Consider the following 16,988-nt stretch of genomic DNA (forward strand, 5'->3'; position numbering starts at 1 on the left):
TTAAGTCTACTTTTACTTTTTCATAATTGTGACTCTAGACCACAGAACCAGTCACAAGGGTACATTTTGAGGGTCATATGAACGTTGAATAAATAAGCTTTCCATTTTTCTATGGTTTGTAAGGGTAGGACAATATTTGATCGAGATACAACTATTCTGGAATGTCTGGAATCTGAGGGTGCAAACAAATCTTAAAGGGTTAGTTCACCCAAAAAAATCATGTCGCTTGACACCCTTAACACCTTCGTTCATCTTCGTAACACAAATTAAGATATTTTTGTTGAAAGCTGATGGCTGAGAAAGGCTTCAGAAAGGCCTCCATTGGCATTCAGTGCATTTCCACTCACAAGACCCATAAAGGCACTAAACACATCGATACAAAGTCCATCTCACTACAGTGGCTGTACAATAATTTTACGAAGCGACTAGAATAGTTTTTGTGCGAAAAAAAATCTAAATAATGATTTTATCCGCCAAGTTTTTGTCTTTCGTGTAGGTCTCGGACGTGAACTCACGCGATAGCGCCGCTCCTCCTCTTCCGGGTCATTTCTCGCGCATGCGTCGAGTTCACGTCAATAACATGGTGGATAAAGTCGTTATTCTAATTTTTGTGTGCACAATATTTTCATTGCATTGTAAAATTATTGTACAGCCACTGTAGTGAGATGGACTTTGTATCGATGTGTTTAGTGCCTTTTATGGGTCTTGTGAGTGGAAATGCACTGAATGCCAATGGAGGCCTTTATGGCTGCATTTACACTGCAGGTCTGGATGCACAATTCCGATTTGGTGACTATATCCGATTTTTTTGACGACCTGCATACATCATCTTTTCAAAAGCGACCCGTATCCGATTTCTGCATTTACACTGTACACTGGCGAAACAGCTCAAGACGTTCTTAACCGGTGAAAGGAAGTAAAACAGCGCGATATGCAATGGACATTTTTTTTCCAACTATTTCTGTAAATGATTAAATGTGCACACCAAGGTTCTCGGTTACTGGGATATGTAAATGTAGGAGTTGGCGTTAATGAATGTACATCTTGCCCTGTTTGATGATTTAAGAGTCATAATCATAACAAATGGTACAGGAGAATATGGAAGTCCAGTGTGAACTAACCCATTGCAAAGCTAATTGATAAGATTCCTCAACACAAGTTTAGTAATCACATTTCAGAAGAAAAGAAATACGCTCAAAATACATCATAGGGGGACTCCAGTATTTGACATACAAATCCCTATACACATGCTCAATGTATCTTCATTGCACTGTTGTTACATTAGATCATGAAATCAAACCAAATTGCAAGTTTAAAAATATTAGTAGAAGTAGCAGTAGTAACAATCAACATCAAACCTGCTTACCTGCTTGCTCTGCAATGGCGTTGCTGAAGCCCCAGTGGTGGTAGAGTGCAGCTAAATCGTGAGGATTGCAGTTCTTCAGAAAACTCAGGATGTCCGTCACAGCTTCTGGACCGTCCGCCTTTGACTGTCTCTTGGACTGGGATTGAGAGGATGGGCCGCTCGAGCCAAGTCTGCTCCAGGGGTCATACCCAGCCACGGATGGTGTATCCTGAGCTTGAGAATCAGACCTGCTAGGGGTCTGAGGAGCATGGGCTTTAGAGCTCCTCTGATCCGAGAGGTTATGTTTGCTAGAGAGCATAAAATGAAGTCCTTCTTGAGGTAGCAGACAACTCTCCATCACTCTGCTTGCCGCCTTTGGGGTTCCAGTCTTCTGAGGACTTGCCGTGGGCCGCGATGAGCTGTTTTGATGGACGTCTGCTTTGTGTTTACTGCCTGCCAACTCATTCGTCCTGGACTTGCTGCTCTTATGTTTGGACGAGTGAGATGATGCCCCCGGTGTTGTGGCTGCGGGCCAGCTCTTGCTTTGCGAAGAGCTGGACTCTACGCTACTTGTCTGAGGTTTTGATTTCTTTGTCCCTCCAGGGCTGCAATCAGGTGGATTCGTTCGGGAAGTTCTCATCTGTGGCAGAGATGGGCAGTCCTTACCTTCCAGGAACGGAGGTGGCCCAGTGCGTCTCTTGAAATCGAGAAGCGATTTTGGCCCCTTGAGGCCGTTTCTTGGGGCCCACTTAGGCACCAACGTAGTGCTGTCAACTTTGTGTGCAATTCGTTGGTGGATCCAGAGAACTTCTGGATACAGTGTTGCATAAGAGCAATAAGGACACTGGTGTCTAACCAAACTGTTCAATAATGTAGAAGAAACCGCTTGTTTTTCGTTATCCACCTCCATGGAGAGATTAAGCAGATTAACATCCGCTTTATCTGTGGGGCTACTTTCTTCCGAATCCTTGCTCTTTTCATCCTCCGTCTTTGAAGCGGCGTCGCTCTTTGCCGCCCTCTCCAGGTGAGTTGAGGTGGTGTAGGGCCAGTAGGGTTGCTTCAGCAGGGCATTTCTCAGCCTTGGGAAACCCGTGTGGCTCGTTTGGTGAGTTTGGCTTTGGCTGAGTGAGCTGGTTAAGGCATCACTCCTCTGGCCCCAGTCCCCGATCGCCAAATGATGTGTTTGGACGTGGGCAGCGATGGCCGAGGACTCCGAGGTGCAAAAGTCACAGTGCTCACAGGTATATGGCTTTTTATCTGTCATGAAAACAACATACAGGATTTTGACAATAAGAACAATAGCAAAAAGTCTCAGAAAGTATAAAGTTAGCAATCATAACACTGAACTTAGATTCTGACAGTCAAAACAGTTTTAGAGTTTCACCACAAGATGGCACCACATAGCCATGTAAATGTACTTCAATACAATGTACTAAGCTTAAGAGAGTCCTGTACATAATTTTATATATATATATATATATATATATATATATATATATATATATATATATATATATATATATATATATATATATATATATATATATATATATATTTATTTTTTATTTTTTACACACACTTTGTGTTTTTTGAAATGTGGGGACTTTCCATTGGCGTAATGGATTTTACACTGTAAATTCTACCCTCCTACACTGCCCCTGCCTTTAAACCTACCCATCACAGGAAACATTCTGCCTTTTTACATTTTCAAAAAAACATAATTTAGTACATTTATAAATCCATTCCCCACAATGTCGGTGATCTCCGGTTTAAATTATATGGTGGGGATTCATTGTGTTCCCCACAATGTAATATAAACAGGTATAAACACACACACACACACACACACACACACACACACACACACACACACACACACACACACACACACACACACACACACACACACACACACACACACACACTCATGTCTGGTTCACTATCTTTGTGGGGACTCTCCATAGACGTAATGGTTTTTATACTGTACAAACTGTACATTCTATCCCCCTACACTGCCCCTGCCCCTAAACCTACCCTTCACAGGAAACATTCTGCATTTTTACTTTCTCAACAAAACAAAAAAACTCATCCTGTATGATTTATAAACCTGTTGAAAAGTGAGGAGGACCGCTGGCTGGTCCCTATAATGTAGGTGATCTCAGGTTTTACTATCCTTATGGGGACATTTGACATTTGTTCCCACAATTTAATATAAATAAATGTACACTTTTCTTCATCAAGGAAGGTTGCATTACATTTTTTTAAGACAGACAGTTAATACATTTAAAATGAGATTTGTATTTTAAATAAATTCTCAAATAAATCATGGTTTCCACAAAAGTATTAAGCAGCACAACTTTTCAACATTGATAATAAAAATAAATGGTTCTATTGTTTAATGAAATGCAAAAATTTTAAACTTTCTAATGAGTATGTTTATGGCATTGCATAACATATAAATGTAAATGATAATGTAAATAGTTACACAAGGTCAAAAAACTTTAATGGTGGTAGCACATTGCACACAGTTTGTTTAACAGTAGTACAATAGAGCAACAGATTACTGGGCCTGGGAACTTTGCCTGGGACTACCTCTTCTCATCTGTCAGCAAGATGTTTGTTTACATTTAACATGTCTGCAATCTCTCAGTAGCCCTCTCTCTCTCTCTCTCTCTCTCTCTCTCTCTCTCTCTCTCTCTCTCTCTCTCTCTCTCTCTCTCTCTCTCTCTCTCTCTCTCTCTCTCTCTCTCTCTCTCTCTCTAAAGCCATCTGGATTGCATTTGGTGGCTTACACTAGCTGCTGTGTAGTAGCTAGCAGCTACTAGCAGCCTTCAATCCACCCTCTCTGAGGTTACTTTTGAGCCAATTCGGAGAGGGGGGGTCCTCTGAGATAAACCTTACACTAACGTAATGGCCATAACTGCTTCCTTAAATTCTTTCTGCCTTAGAAAAGCTACATGAGGCAATATCATATTCTAAGAATAATTTGGTATGATTATGTATCTTTTAGAGGAGATCAACTGTAGAAAATGCGTTCAACAGTCACGACACCTTCATGAAAATATCAGCAGTGCGTGGACATCTGTTTCAACTCTTACACAATGAAACTTCTGTTCTGGAACATTCCATCTGTGTTAATCCCCAAGAGGACATCTTTTGTTTAAGGCAATTTATATTTCTTAACCTTGTGGTACCACTGGGCCAATCTCTCTAGATCTATAATCTATTCCTTTATAGACGATTGATACCATGATTTCACTAAATATGACAAGAATTATAAATCATCAGGACAGATTCAGTGCTCTATGGGGCATTTGGGGTTTTTTGAGATACCTGCCATCTGCAGTATTTTCCAATAAGTGTTGTGTTTTAAATGAAGGTCTGCATTAAGATGGGGAAAGTGGAAAAAAAGACACACAAATCTTTAGAGCTTGTCTTCCTGAGACAGGAAGTCTAGAAATAGCATCATGCAAAGAGGGCTGGACAGCTTCAGCTACAAAAGATTTAACAATTCACAGCCTGGTTTTGCACATTGATAACTAAACGTTGGGTATATAAGTGTGGGGAGGGATGTTTGGTAGGGTTGGGTGGATAGGGGGGCAGATGTGAAGGGTAACAAGTGATACACAAGTGAGACTAAAATGTATTTTTTTTTTAAATTACCCCAATCCTTTGACTATAGTCCTTTGAGTAAATAATTGTCATGAGGTCATTTTTTTAGTAAAACAAACCATAGGTACTGCAAATGGAAATCATAATAGTTTTATACTTGAGGGGAATTTTGTGCATAATGCTTAAAATGTTAATTTTTAAATTGAAAGCAAAGAACATGCTCCAGTATGAAGCTCTGTTTGAAATCATATATGTATTGAGGATTTAAGCTATGCACAAAAAGTACAGTATAACTGAACAATGTGCAGCAAGCAGTATTTGTCCACAAGGTGTCTCTGTCCTCCTTCAGAAGCAGTATATCATACAGTATCTGTCAAACCGGCCGTTCTTATATCCTATTCATGGAGATCTGCCTTTAGTACCTGATCTACAATATCTTCTAGTTTGGTTGATTCTCTAGTTTAAGTGTGTTTGATTAAAACATTGTAGGAAGTTGGATCCACAAGACTAGGATCTACAGCAGATGAACCTGCTTCATGTATGTTTCTGTAATTCTTCACTTAATCATCCCAGTGTAATTTATGATCAGGTAGCTGTTGTTAAGTTCACACATTCTTTGGAGCACTATCCCTTTTCACACTTCATAATTGAGCATGAGTAAAATTCAAGTAACTGTCAATTCTTTGAACTTGCCTGAAACTAATCAATGTCTTTAGGTTTACTTAATAATTATGTTGTAGCCAGGTACAGGGTTACAACACCCCAATCGCTGGGTTAAAACAACCCAATTGCTGGGTTAGTACATATTTGACCCAATATTGGGTTAAAACAACCAAGCATTTTTTAGAGTGTAGTAAAAATACAGAGGACCCATGGTGTAAAATATACATTCTGTAAAAAGGTAAACCATAAACAGACTCAAATTATAAAATTGCACTCCTTGCTGTGAATTTTAACATAAAAAACAATTTGAGCATCTGCACTGCATTGTGAATGTTTACAAAAAGGTAGGCAGAACGGAGTTCATAATATGTAATCAATTGATCAATTAAAGTTATATCAAATGTTCAAACGAAGAACACATTTCTGAGAGTACACTTTCTTACAAATTGTGTACTGGCTTTAAATAAGGAAGATGCCCTTACCTGTGTCCCCAAATAACCCTGCCCGTCGTTGATCCCTGAAGTGTCCTGCTGATTCCCCTGCTTTAGTTGGACTGGACGCTGCTTTACGGAACAGTCCATTTCCACCAATGGTTTCACCCAAGCCACCATGTCTGATGAGCATGTGGATCACCATCTGTTGCTGTGTGCGGAAGCCCTTTCCGCACTCCAAGCACTCTGAGGTTTTCTGGGAATTCTTACGGCTTGGACGAGAAGCAGGCCGGTACTCTGAGTCACTCAGATTCTCGGGGCTTCGCTCACCTGTCAGGACCTGGCTGTTCCTTTCTCCATTGCTGTGCTGATCTGTGTTGGAGCCTTGTGTTCCAGCACCTTTTCGTTTCTTGGTTGGGATACTCACGGTAGAATCGAGTGATTTTTTTCGCTTGTCCTGTCTGGTCAAGATGTACTCGCCCTTTTCCCTGTCATATGCTACATCTGCATCGGCTAACCTCTCTTCCCAACCCAGGCTCTTCTCAGAGACCTCCACCAGTTTGCCTCTGGTGGCCAGTTGCCAAGCCTGATAGCTACTTACTGGATCGAGCTCTGGGATTCTTTTCCCTAGAGTTGCCTCAATGGGGTTCTCTCCCTTCCCTGCTGGTTTCAAGTTTAGGCATTCCAAGAAGCTTGTCTTTGTGGCAGATGTGAACTCTTTATCACTATTGTTAGGAGGCTGCTCAACTTTTCTGTGGACCTGCTCATGCATTTGCAGGCTCTGGCGGTCATGGAAGAAGTTTCCACACTTGGCACAGAGTTCATACAGACACACTTCATTCACCAAGTTGGACTCCTCCTGCGCCACCTCATTGACAGTAGCTGGAGAGTCGCTCTTTGGTTTTACCTTGGTGTTGTGAGTCTTCATATGGCTGCGTAGGAACCAGGGCTCACGAAAACGGCGCCCACAGATCCGACACCCATGATCTAGAGTGTTCTGATGCTTCTTCATGTGAGCTTTCAGAAACCAGGCTTGGGTGAACACCTGGTCACATTGTTCACATGGGAACTCGCCTTTACCAAGTACACCGTCTGCGTCCTCGCTGGTAGAGACTTCTTTGGTGACAGATTCCTCCTCAATAGGATGTACCTTCTCAACGTGAGCCTGCAGTTGGTCCTCCTGCAAGGTCTCATAAGGGCAAAGTTCACATTGGAAGACCTTGTGAAGATCCTGCATATGTTGTTCAAGCTCTGCCGGACTTGACATTCTTTTCCTGCACAGAGAGCACTGCATTGACTGTTTGACATTCTCACTGGAGGTTCTTTCCTTCTTCCCACCTTTCTTCCTCATCTTGGTTGCCTCTTCACCGCTCACAACCTTGTTGCAGGCTGAGGTACTCTCAGTCGGGCTGGAGCAACCACCTTGATCTTCTGGCACCCCTCCCTCTTTTTCCCCTTCCTCATCCACATCTTCCTCCTCACCGCCAGTGCTCTGGCTGAGGCCATCCAGTTTGTGGCTGCGAATGTGGGCCTTTAAGCTACCCTTCTGGGCTGAGCGGTGATCACAGTGTGGACACTTGTATGGTTTCTCCCCAGTGTGCTTTCTCATGTGCTGGGACAAGGAGCTGAGGAAAGGAAAACTTCTTCCACAGAGTTCACAAGTGTGACCCCGGCTCTTCTTGCCTTCAGGGTTGTCCTGTCCACCCTTGGAGAAGGTCTCTTCCTCTGCAACTTCCGGCCGTTCCACCTCCATCTCAAGGCTTGAATATTCCACTATGCTGCTATCTGTTGTCCAATTTATTAGATCCTATTAAGTCTGTCTCGCCTGTAGTCATTCGGTCTGGGTAAAAGTTCTCTTTGTCAGACTTGTCATTGTTGGTAATTCTGTGTTGACAGTGTTGCTTTTGTCTGGAATATGTCTGGAGTTTTTTCTCCTATGATTCATCTTAACAGCTGAGGGTTTGCTTCATTCTGGTCACCTGAGAGGAAATGGAGACACACATTTGAGAACAAGACTTGCAAATGAGTAAATAAAGGTTATTCATTAATCCATTAGTCCATGGCAATGAACAAGTGGTTACTATGACAGACACTATGCATTTTTGTGTGAAAATACTGTCTAAATGATTCTTAATATGAATCAAATGCTGCTTTTAATCAAGTGCTATGTCTTAAAACTGTAGAAATTCGAAATAGTTAAATGGAAAAAAACGTAGACTCAGTGTTTGAGACCCCCAGCTAACAGTGTCCTTTTATATAATGTCATCTGAAAGTCTTTTGTTCAGTTAAATCTATTCGTTTAAGGCAGGATCCATACCGCATAGCTGAAAACAGAGGACATAGTACATTGGGTTTTATGCTCTGCACCATTTAAAAGTGAGTGGGAGAGGGACAAAGAGAGAGAAAGACTGCTGATGTCCTCAGTTAGGAGTCAGAGGGAACGGCATGTCTTAAGTATTGCATAAACACTAACTTATACAACATGCTCTCTGATTATTCTAACAAGACAATTAACACAGATATAGTAAATACACTGCTCTTTATTCTAACAAGCATGGCATTAATTGTTTCAAATCCACACCCTAGTCCAGAATCAGGATTTCCTGCCATTCTGTTTTGTTTTCAATTAAATCTAAACATAGCAAATTCTTTTTTCTTTTTTTGCATTCTTTAAAAACATTTAAGCTGTCTGACAAAATGTTTGTTGTAATACCCAACCTGACATATGTGTTAATCTAGTTTGTGCACTTTTTGGTTAACATGAACAAATATATACTACACTAAAGTGGAGAATGGGTCTGGTTGTAACATATGGGGCTGTAAGAAGAGCTAATACATCAGTAATATCAGGGTTTTAGGTCAAAAGTTCAATTACACAAATTAGCTCTTACAATATATTTTGTATTTAAAAGTTACAAATGTATATGATTTATGAATATTAATCATATCTACAGGCAATGGTTTGATCGTTTTTTGCGTGTTGTTTTATATACTAAAACTTTGAATTTAATGAATTTATCAATTATTGTTACTATTTAAATTTAGTTCTGGCTGTTCAATGGCAGGTTCTCATTGTGACCCCATATACTGTACATGTGACAACATGCCCCACGATCAAAGTGTATTCAATGAACTTTTCCTTTTTTCCTAGGCAATAACAGGAAATGTTCAATAGTTCAATAGTAACTAATATTTTTAAGGTTTGTGTGACAACTTGCCTCTTTCTCCCCTATAATTGAGTCTGTCTGTGTGTGTTTGTGTGAGTCTTTGACTGAAGGACAACAGTCCCAGTTAGTCTCCTCTCACAGTCAGTATGAACAGTGGTTGTCTGCTCACAGACCTAAATTCATTGTGTGTACGTGTGTGTGTGTGTGTGTGTGTGTGTGTGTGTGTCTGCTCAGGCGTAAAGAGACTATTCAGTGTTGAGCAAGAGAGGGGCCAGTTGGGATGAACCCTGAGGGCCGGTCCTCTCTCTCAAAAATCAATAATCCATTATATACCAACTACATTTCACCACTGGCCCAGCATCCCCCTCACACAAACAGACATTCTAACGCACAAAATCACACGCCTCTCCACAGTTCATCTTTTACGGTAAGTTAACTTGCTGGGCTATAAAATGCCAGGTAAGAAATTTAAAGAAGAGACGTTTAGGAAATTGGAAGTTTTCCTAGAGGTCCCATCATCCATTTATCTCGACTTGTATCCAATGTTTGCCTACTTATCTAGTTTATTTTCTTTGATTATTTGATTTTGCGTATTAGGGAGCATGTAAACAGTGTAGCCGTTATGACAATGGAATGGATGAGGTGCTTAACCGCATAATAACGGAACTGAACGTGCTGAGCTGGTAATGAATAGTGTTTTGCTGTTTGGTAAACCAATGAGCTGAGCATTAAATCGCCGTAACTATGATACCAAGAGGTTTGGGAGATGTGTAAGGACACACACTACACAAACACACACATATATATAACCACGTCAGCAGTGGGGTTATTATTGAAACATGGCCGTTCTCAGAGGGCTTACCTCAGCTCTGCTGACCTACTTATCCCCAGACAGTTCATCTCATCTTGTAGCTCCATCAATGCAGGATCAGTGCATTTTTCAAATTGAGCGCTGTGTGTGTGTGTGTGTGTGTGTGTGTGTGTGTGTGTGTGTGTGTGTGTGTGTGTGTACTCAAATCCTAAACCAAATTGTGCAATTTGTCCAAATGCGCAGAGACAGTTACCAAACCAATAACATGCATCAACAATGACAACAGAAGATAAAGATTCCTTAAGACTACAACCATGACATTGTTAATGCATCATCTGTCCAAAAACAGGCATTATTAAACAAAACAAACGTCAAATTAAGTTTTCCACTCAATGTGCAAATGGTATTTTGTTTTTATTCGAAACAAATCACAGTTATCACTGATGAAGCTCCCTTGTTATCCATAATTTTTGCGAAACTCGTATAGGTGCATATAGTCTCCATGGGCTTCCTCACTAACAACTTGGTAGTTTTAAAATCTCCCTCAAACTACAGTCTCATTGTGCCTCTCGCACCAGAACTGTCACAATAGCTCATGTCTATACCTCCTCTGAGCGGCGGGGAGTCCAGCACGCCCATTGTTGGATGCAGGGGTCCATCCTACGCTAGAGGCCTGTCTGAAGCATGTCTGGTTGGGGAAGACAAAGGGAAGTCCCTCCCGGTCCCATTTCGAAGTAGATCCTGCCTGGTACCATCAACTACTGATTACAGCTGCAATAAAAAGGGGGCCCTGGCGCATGTTTGCGGTTTGCGAGCATGATAGCAGGTGCCGAGGCTAACGTTGTCATGTTAAATTACGGAAAATATTCTGGCGTCCACGACAGAAGTAATTCCCCTAGGTTTGAAACCAAGGAACAAGAGGAGCCAAGACGAAACAGGCTTGGTTGGACATGCTACACGAAATGTCAAGTCCAGCAAAGTTAAAGTCTGTGTAATGGGGAATGCGAGTACAGATGTGGTCATATGATAAAAACCGAACGGAGAAAGAGCACAGACGTTTCTATTCAGCTGCAACGTAAAGCTTAGTGATACAGCTTGCACAGGGTGAAGGGCTCCTTTGTTCTGCAGTGTTTCTCAAATGAAGACACAATGAACACTACTTAACTGTAGCCTGACCACGTTACATTCAGGCATAAAACAAGATTTACAACTCAAGCTCTTTCCCCATGTTTCCTCTGTGACAGTGGTTATGATTGGCCGTTTGTGATTCTAGTGGATTCCACAGTTACGGATACAGCCACTGTTCATTTCAGATTCCTGAGGAACCTTTTTCCGAACCGTCTATGGCTGTTGCCCTTGCCTCAACTCTTATCATTCTTAAGACACATTTGCGGTAACATATACTGTATAATGTGAGCATCTTCAACAATTGCTCATCTTAAAGGAACAGTTCACTCGATCAGTATTTAGTCCGAGTCTGTTTTAGTGCTGTATGCTGGTTTAACACTACAAGTTTTAAAAGGTTAAGAGTTAAAAGTTTAAAGAATCACTACACAATGACATTTTATAACAACCAGGGGATAGTCAAGCTCCAAAAGGGACAGATAACACCCGAAAACAGTCCATGCAAGTCATTTTACACAGATTTGTTTATTTTTTGTCACTACACTACACTTTTTATTGGTTTAACTTAAAAAAGTAAGTTACCTGGTTGCCTAAAAATTTTGAGTTTTTGAAATAAAAAATTTGAGTTAATACAATGAAGGAAATTGGTTTAATAAATAGAAACTCAAAATTTTATTGTATCTGAACCACATAAAAAATCATCTCAATTAAAACACACAATTACCTAATATGCTTACAAAATCTTTAAATAATATTTGAATAAAGGTTGTCAATTCTCAAAAATGTTTGTATTGTATTAACTAACATTTTTAATTTCAATGAAGTCAAAATTTTAAGGCAACCAGGTAATTTATGTTTTAAAAAAAATAATAATTATACAGTTTATGATTTGTGTGATGATTCCTAAAATGTTTTAGCCTAGAAATCTAGAAGCACCCTAGCGGCAGCAAATCTAATCTGTTCGCGAGTGTCGTCTAGCAACTCTCAATACACGTCTAAGCTGAAAACGCCAAACTCTGGTCGGGCCAATCACATCGTTTATAGAGTTGGTGGGGGGGGGCTTAACATAATGACGGCAGAATTGCGCTTGCGTGCTTTTAGTAAACACAGAAGCTGGTGAACGGCGGTCTTTCGAATCAGCTTTGACCGCGACTCTGAAAGACTTGGAGTTAAGCTTTTCTCTGAGAAAAGAACAAAGAACGGCACTGAAGTCCTTCTTAAGAAGGAAAGATGTGTTCGGAGTTTTGCCGACCGGATACAGCGAAAGTTTATTCTATCAATGAGCTCTGATTCACCTTCGTTGCTCTGGTTGGTTGCAGCGCTATCCTATTGCGTGCACGCCGTGCAGAGGGAGTTTGAAAGACAACCGTTTATCCCGCCCCTCGGATTGAGCCCTGTCAATGGTGAGTTTCCAAACCAAACATCTTGACATCAGAAATGTTTCTAATCCACGAAAAGTTTTGGGGTTTATAATTATTATTTTTTTCATGCTTACCAAGGTATTAATTTGATACAAAAATTCAGTAAAAACTGTAATATTGTGAAATATATATATATATATATATATATATATATATATATATATATATTTTTTTTTTTTTTTTTAAATGCGTTTTTTTATTTGAATATACTTTCAAATGTATTTTTTTTCAAATTTAATTCAGCATCAACCTTATAGAAGGTAAAATAACAGCATTTATATGAAAAATAAATATTTTGTAACATTACAAAAGTCTTTGCCGTCACTTTTATAATCATTGTAATAAATTACTACTAACATTAAATTACTACCCCCCCCCCCCAAAAAAAAATGGTATGGTTAAAAAAATATATAAAATTTAAAAATATTAAAAATATTAAAAATAATTTTTACTTAAATAAAACCAGTGACTTTATATGCTACCAAATAAATCACATTCTTTAAGCTACTAGGAGCAATTTTACAGTACAGTGGCGCAAATATGCTTTGCAAAAATGTTATCTATCTTTATTAGTACTGTACTTCTGTGACACCACTACTGCTAAAGTAATTAAATCATAATTAAATAATCAATGATTGATTAGCAGCCATATGCTTTGAAAGTCTTTTAAAAAATGATGTCACATCTTTATGACTGCATTTACAAGCAGAAAGCACAGTTTACACACCACTGACACACAGAACTACACATGTGCCTGTAGAAACATGCATAGGCATAAAAACACACACAAAGACGGCCAGCTCTCAGTGGAAAGAAACAGCAGCACATATACAGGCCCGTATCTGAGAGACACAGCCCTGAGCAAGAGCTCCATTCTTCCCCTCCTCTCTTTTCTCTGGCTGATGAATGGCTATGGCGAATCAACTGTCTGCTCGCTTATTCAACCTGACGGCTAGTCCAGCTCAGCACAAACGCCCCATGCTCTGGACACTACTCCTCTGCTCTGAGCCAGTGTTTGTGGAAGAGAAAAAGAAAAAGTGCACGTGTGTAAATCTTCATGCGAAAGACAGAGCTAAACCAGTACATCGCACATATGGTTTAACACACCCTGGTTTTGAACCATACAGCGTGAGCCAAACAATGTGTGTGTGCTAGTATGTGTGTGCCCTGCGCACATATGTTAATTGTTGCATCCGTGCCAAACAAACATGTTGCGTGTCAGTGTGTGTGTGTTTGAGAAATCCTAAAATATCAAACACCACGAGAGGCCGAGCAAGGAGCTGTAGGTTTTGAAACAGAATCACAAACCAATACCACAGTGCAATGTGTGCGTTATTGACGTATGATGCTCATCTGCTAATAAGATTACACCGCTGCAGTGACTTCTTCACAAAGCAGTAGTTTTTTTTTAAGGTCAGCCAGAATTCATAACTAATGAATGGAACGATAATGACCTCGGATCACTGTCATCAGAATTATCAGACCACGGTTTCCCCAGTGGAGATTGCAGATGCGCGAGAGCTCCATGACCTCCCTGTGCCGTCACTACAGAATGCCACTCCCTAAAGCCAGAACACGGTTACACAAGCAATAAGCGAGGGATTATTTTCCTGTCAGTTTGCATGATGTCTGACTAAAGAATCTGGAAATCCTGAGTGATGATATCAGTGAACATTTAGACACTTGAAATTTGGTTACATTTTATTTTAAGGTGTCCTAATTACAATGTAATTACACATTTATGTAGTGAGTGATATTAACTAACTACATGTAATTACTATAGGGTTAGGATTACATTTGTTTTACAGTTAGAGTTGCATGTAATTATGCATCATTTATAGTTATTACTATAGTAACTACTATATGTAAAGTGTAACAACAAATCTGTAAAATAAAGGTAGCAGCCTTAAAAGTTATTTTGTTCAACAGAAATTATCAAAAGAATAACTTTACATTAGGAGTCCTTAACTAATATGTACTTACATTTAAATGAATAATGTGATATACTGCACTTACTCTGCACATATGTTTTTACAGTGTACTACTATTTTTACTGTAATTAATTTCTGTAATTACATTTATAATTACACTGTTGACCCATCTCTTACACCTTAACCTACCCATATCACCAAAACTGTACCTAACTGTACCCGTATCCCAGCTCAATAGCAGCACAAGTGTTTTGGAATACAATATGAACACAATAAGCACATTGTACTTATTTTTGATGTAAGTAAATAGTAGTTAAAGCCACCTAATATAAAGTGGGACCGAAAAGATAATGCATTGTATATATTATATATATATATATATATATATATATATATATATATATATATATATATATATATACATACACAATATGTATCTTATTTCATTGGCATGTTTTTGATATAAACTGCTGCAGAAAAAGTAAGATGCCATGCTAAGGCCCTGTCCCAAATGGCATCCTAAACATTTGCGGTCTTCCCCTGAGTGTGCACTTTCGTGACGTAACGCAGCTTTGACTGTCGGGATGAAATCTGCTGCGGAGTTCGCACCAGTGCGGGCTCGGCAAGTACGCTTTGAGGGCACATATCGACCATATGACTAAATGGGACACCCTACAGTCTCATGGACTAAACGGACACGCCATTGTAAGTCCACAGGACTGAAAGTGCATAAGAAGTTTGCCAATTGGGACAGTGTATAAATGTAAGTAAATAGAAATCTGCACACTGCTGTTGTTGCTCCCAAAGAAAAAGAAAAAAAAGACGTTTCAACCCAAAGCGTCTTCGTCAGACGTCATGCAAAATAGGGGGCGTGGTCTTGTTGCTCTCCCACGTGGAGAAGAGCGCACATTCAGCGCTTGCATCTCCCCGTTATGGTAAGAGGCGGGACCTTTCCGGGCAAAGTGCGCTAAGCTGCTGTCCAATCACAACACGGGAAGCGCTGGCCCAATCAGAACTCGTTACTTATTTCTGAAGGAGGAACTTCATAGAACAAGGAAATCATCAGGCCGTTTTTAGGACAGAGAAAACAGCGCTGTACAGATAAGTAAATTGTGTGAAAAATACTGTGTTTATTATACTGGGTAGGGCAGGGTTTAACTTCAGCGCTCCTCCTCTCCATCTCTCGCTCATTTTTTAAGGTCTATGCTAATAGCAGGCTAACGGTTGGAGGAGAGTGGTTAAGGATATTCAAACCCAAGCTGTCAAACTGCTGTTTTTGTAAAGGAAACGCCATTCCAGACCTGAAGTTACTTTTCAGATTTTGATTTAAGATTACCACGATAAAGTTTTTTCTGTGTATTAACTTGCACAGATTAATTGTTCACCCTAAGACATGTAATGTGTGCTAACAAAGTAAATAAGGTCAATTTTGATTTCATGAGGACTTTAAGTATCTAGTAACTAATTAAAGCTGCAGTCGGTAAGTCTTGCCTCTTTTGCATTTGCAGTTATTTGTGGAATTATCATCTTTACGTGGGTTGTGCATCGGCACGGCTCCTCAGCGCGGATGAATCTAATGTTTTAAGGAGGATGTGGGAGGATGAACTTTGGAATCACAGATTCTACGTCTTGGAAGTATGACCAAAAGAAAAATGTTCCCTGCTAAATATCATCTGAAAAAGTAACATGTCTGCAACTTTTGTTCTGACTAACTGAGAAAAAAAATGTGTGGTATCGAACGATCTAATCTATTTTAGCTCATATTACATCAAACCATGCAAATTATTATTATTGTTACACGTTATTCTTTAATGGTTAATGTTAACAACAACAGCATTATGTGACTATATATTTAGTGTGTATTAGCATTCCCTATAGATCTTTTTCTTTTGACTATGGATGAATCTCCACTTCTCACTGATGGTTGTCGTTTGGACCTTTCTGGATTACAATCCGCCATCAAAAGGATACGTTTAATTATCCCAACATTTAATTATTCCAAATTCTGTGAGAAAAGACTATAAATGATCCACCACCTGCAGCATCTTCACATGCGATACCACTACTAGCCAGACTCCTTTATGTATACAGACATGACGCAAATGACATGCTCGAATTCCCGGTGGAAATCCACCCGTTCCACTCAAATTATAACACGTTATTACAAGCTGACTTTTATTTAATCGGGCTAAGGTAAGGAGATAGTTTTGAACACTGGCTGGTTATGTACTTGCTCACAAATTGATTTTGGATCATTAAAGTTATTCAGATAACCTCATATTTTAGTATTTTCATTAGGATTCTATAAGCATTCCTTTACTTTTATAAAACATATACTTTAAAGGAATGATTCTGTCATCAAAGTGCATTATAAAAGTGACATAAGACAGACAGAAGTCATATTATCTCTATAATATTATAGTGTACATAGTTCATGCAGATCTGTGAAACAGGTGAATTGTCATGCACAGTAACATTTGTT

The 16,988-nt window shown here is 39.6% G+C and overlaps 1 protein-coding gene across 3 annotated transcripts in view; it reads right to left on the reverse strand.

Moving 5' to 3' along the window:
* Window positions 1–16,988, reverse strand: part of znf516 (zinc finger protein 516) — a 56,810-nt gene that overhangs the window by 9,029 nt on the left and 30,793 nt on the right. For all 3 annotated transcript variants that reach the window (XM_067424826.1, XM_067424825.1, XM_067424827.1), the window contains exons 2-3: window positions 6,103–8,030; window positions 1,367–2,602 (exon numbers count right to left, since the gene is read on the reverse strand). In XM_067424826.1, the coding sequence (XP_067280927.1) occupies window positions 1,367–2,602; window positions 6,103–7,804 (2,938 nt within the window). In that variant the 5' untranslated portion in view covers window positions 7,805–8,030. The remainder of the gene's footprint in view (window positions 1–1,366; window positions 2,603–6,102; window positions 8,031–16,988) is intronic.

The sequence above is a fragment of the Pseudorasbora parva genome, chromosome 19 (genome assembly GCF_024679245.1).
Source record: "Pseudorasbora parva isolate DD20220531a chromosome 19, ASM2467924v1, whole genome shotgun sequence".
Lineage (NCBI taxonomy): Eukaryota > Metazoa > Chordata > Actinopteri > Cypriniformes > Gobionidae > Pseudorasbora > Pseudorasbora parva.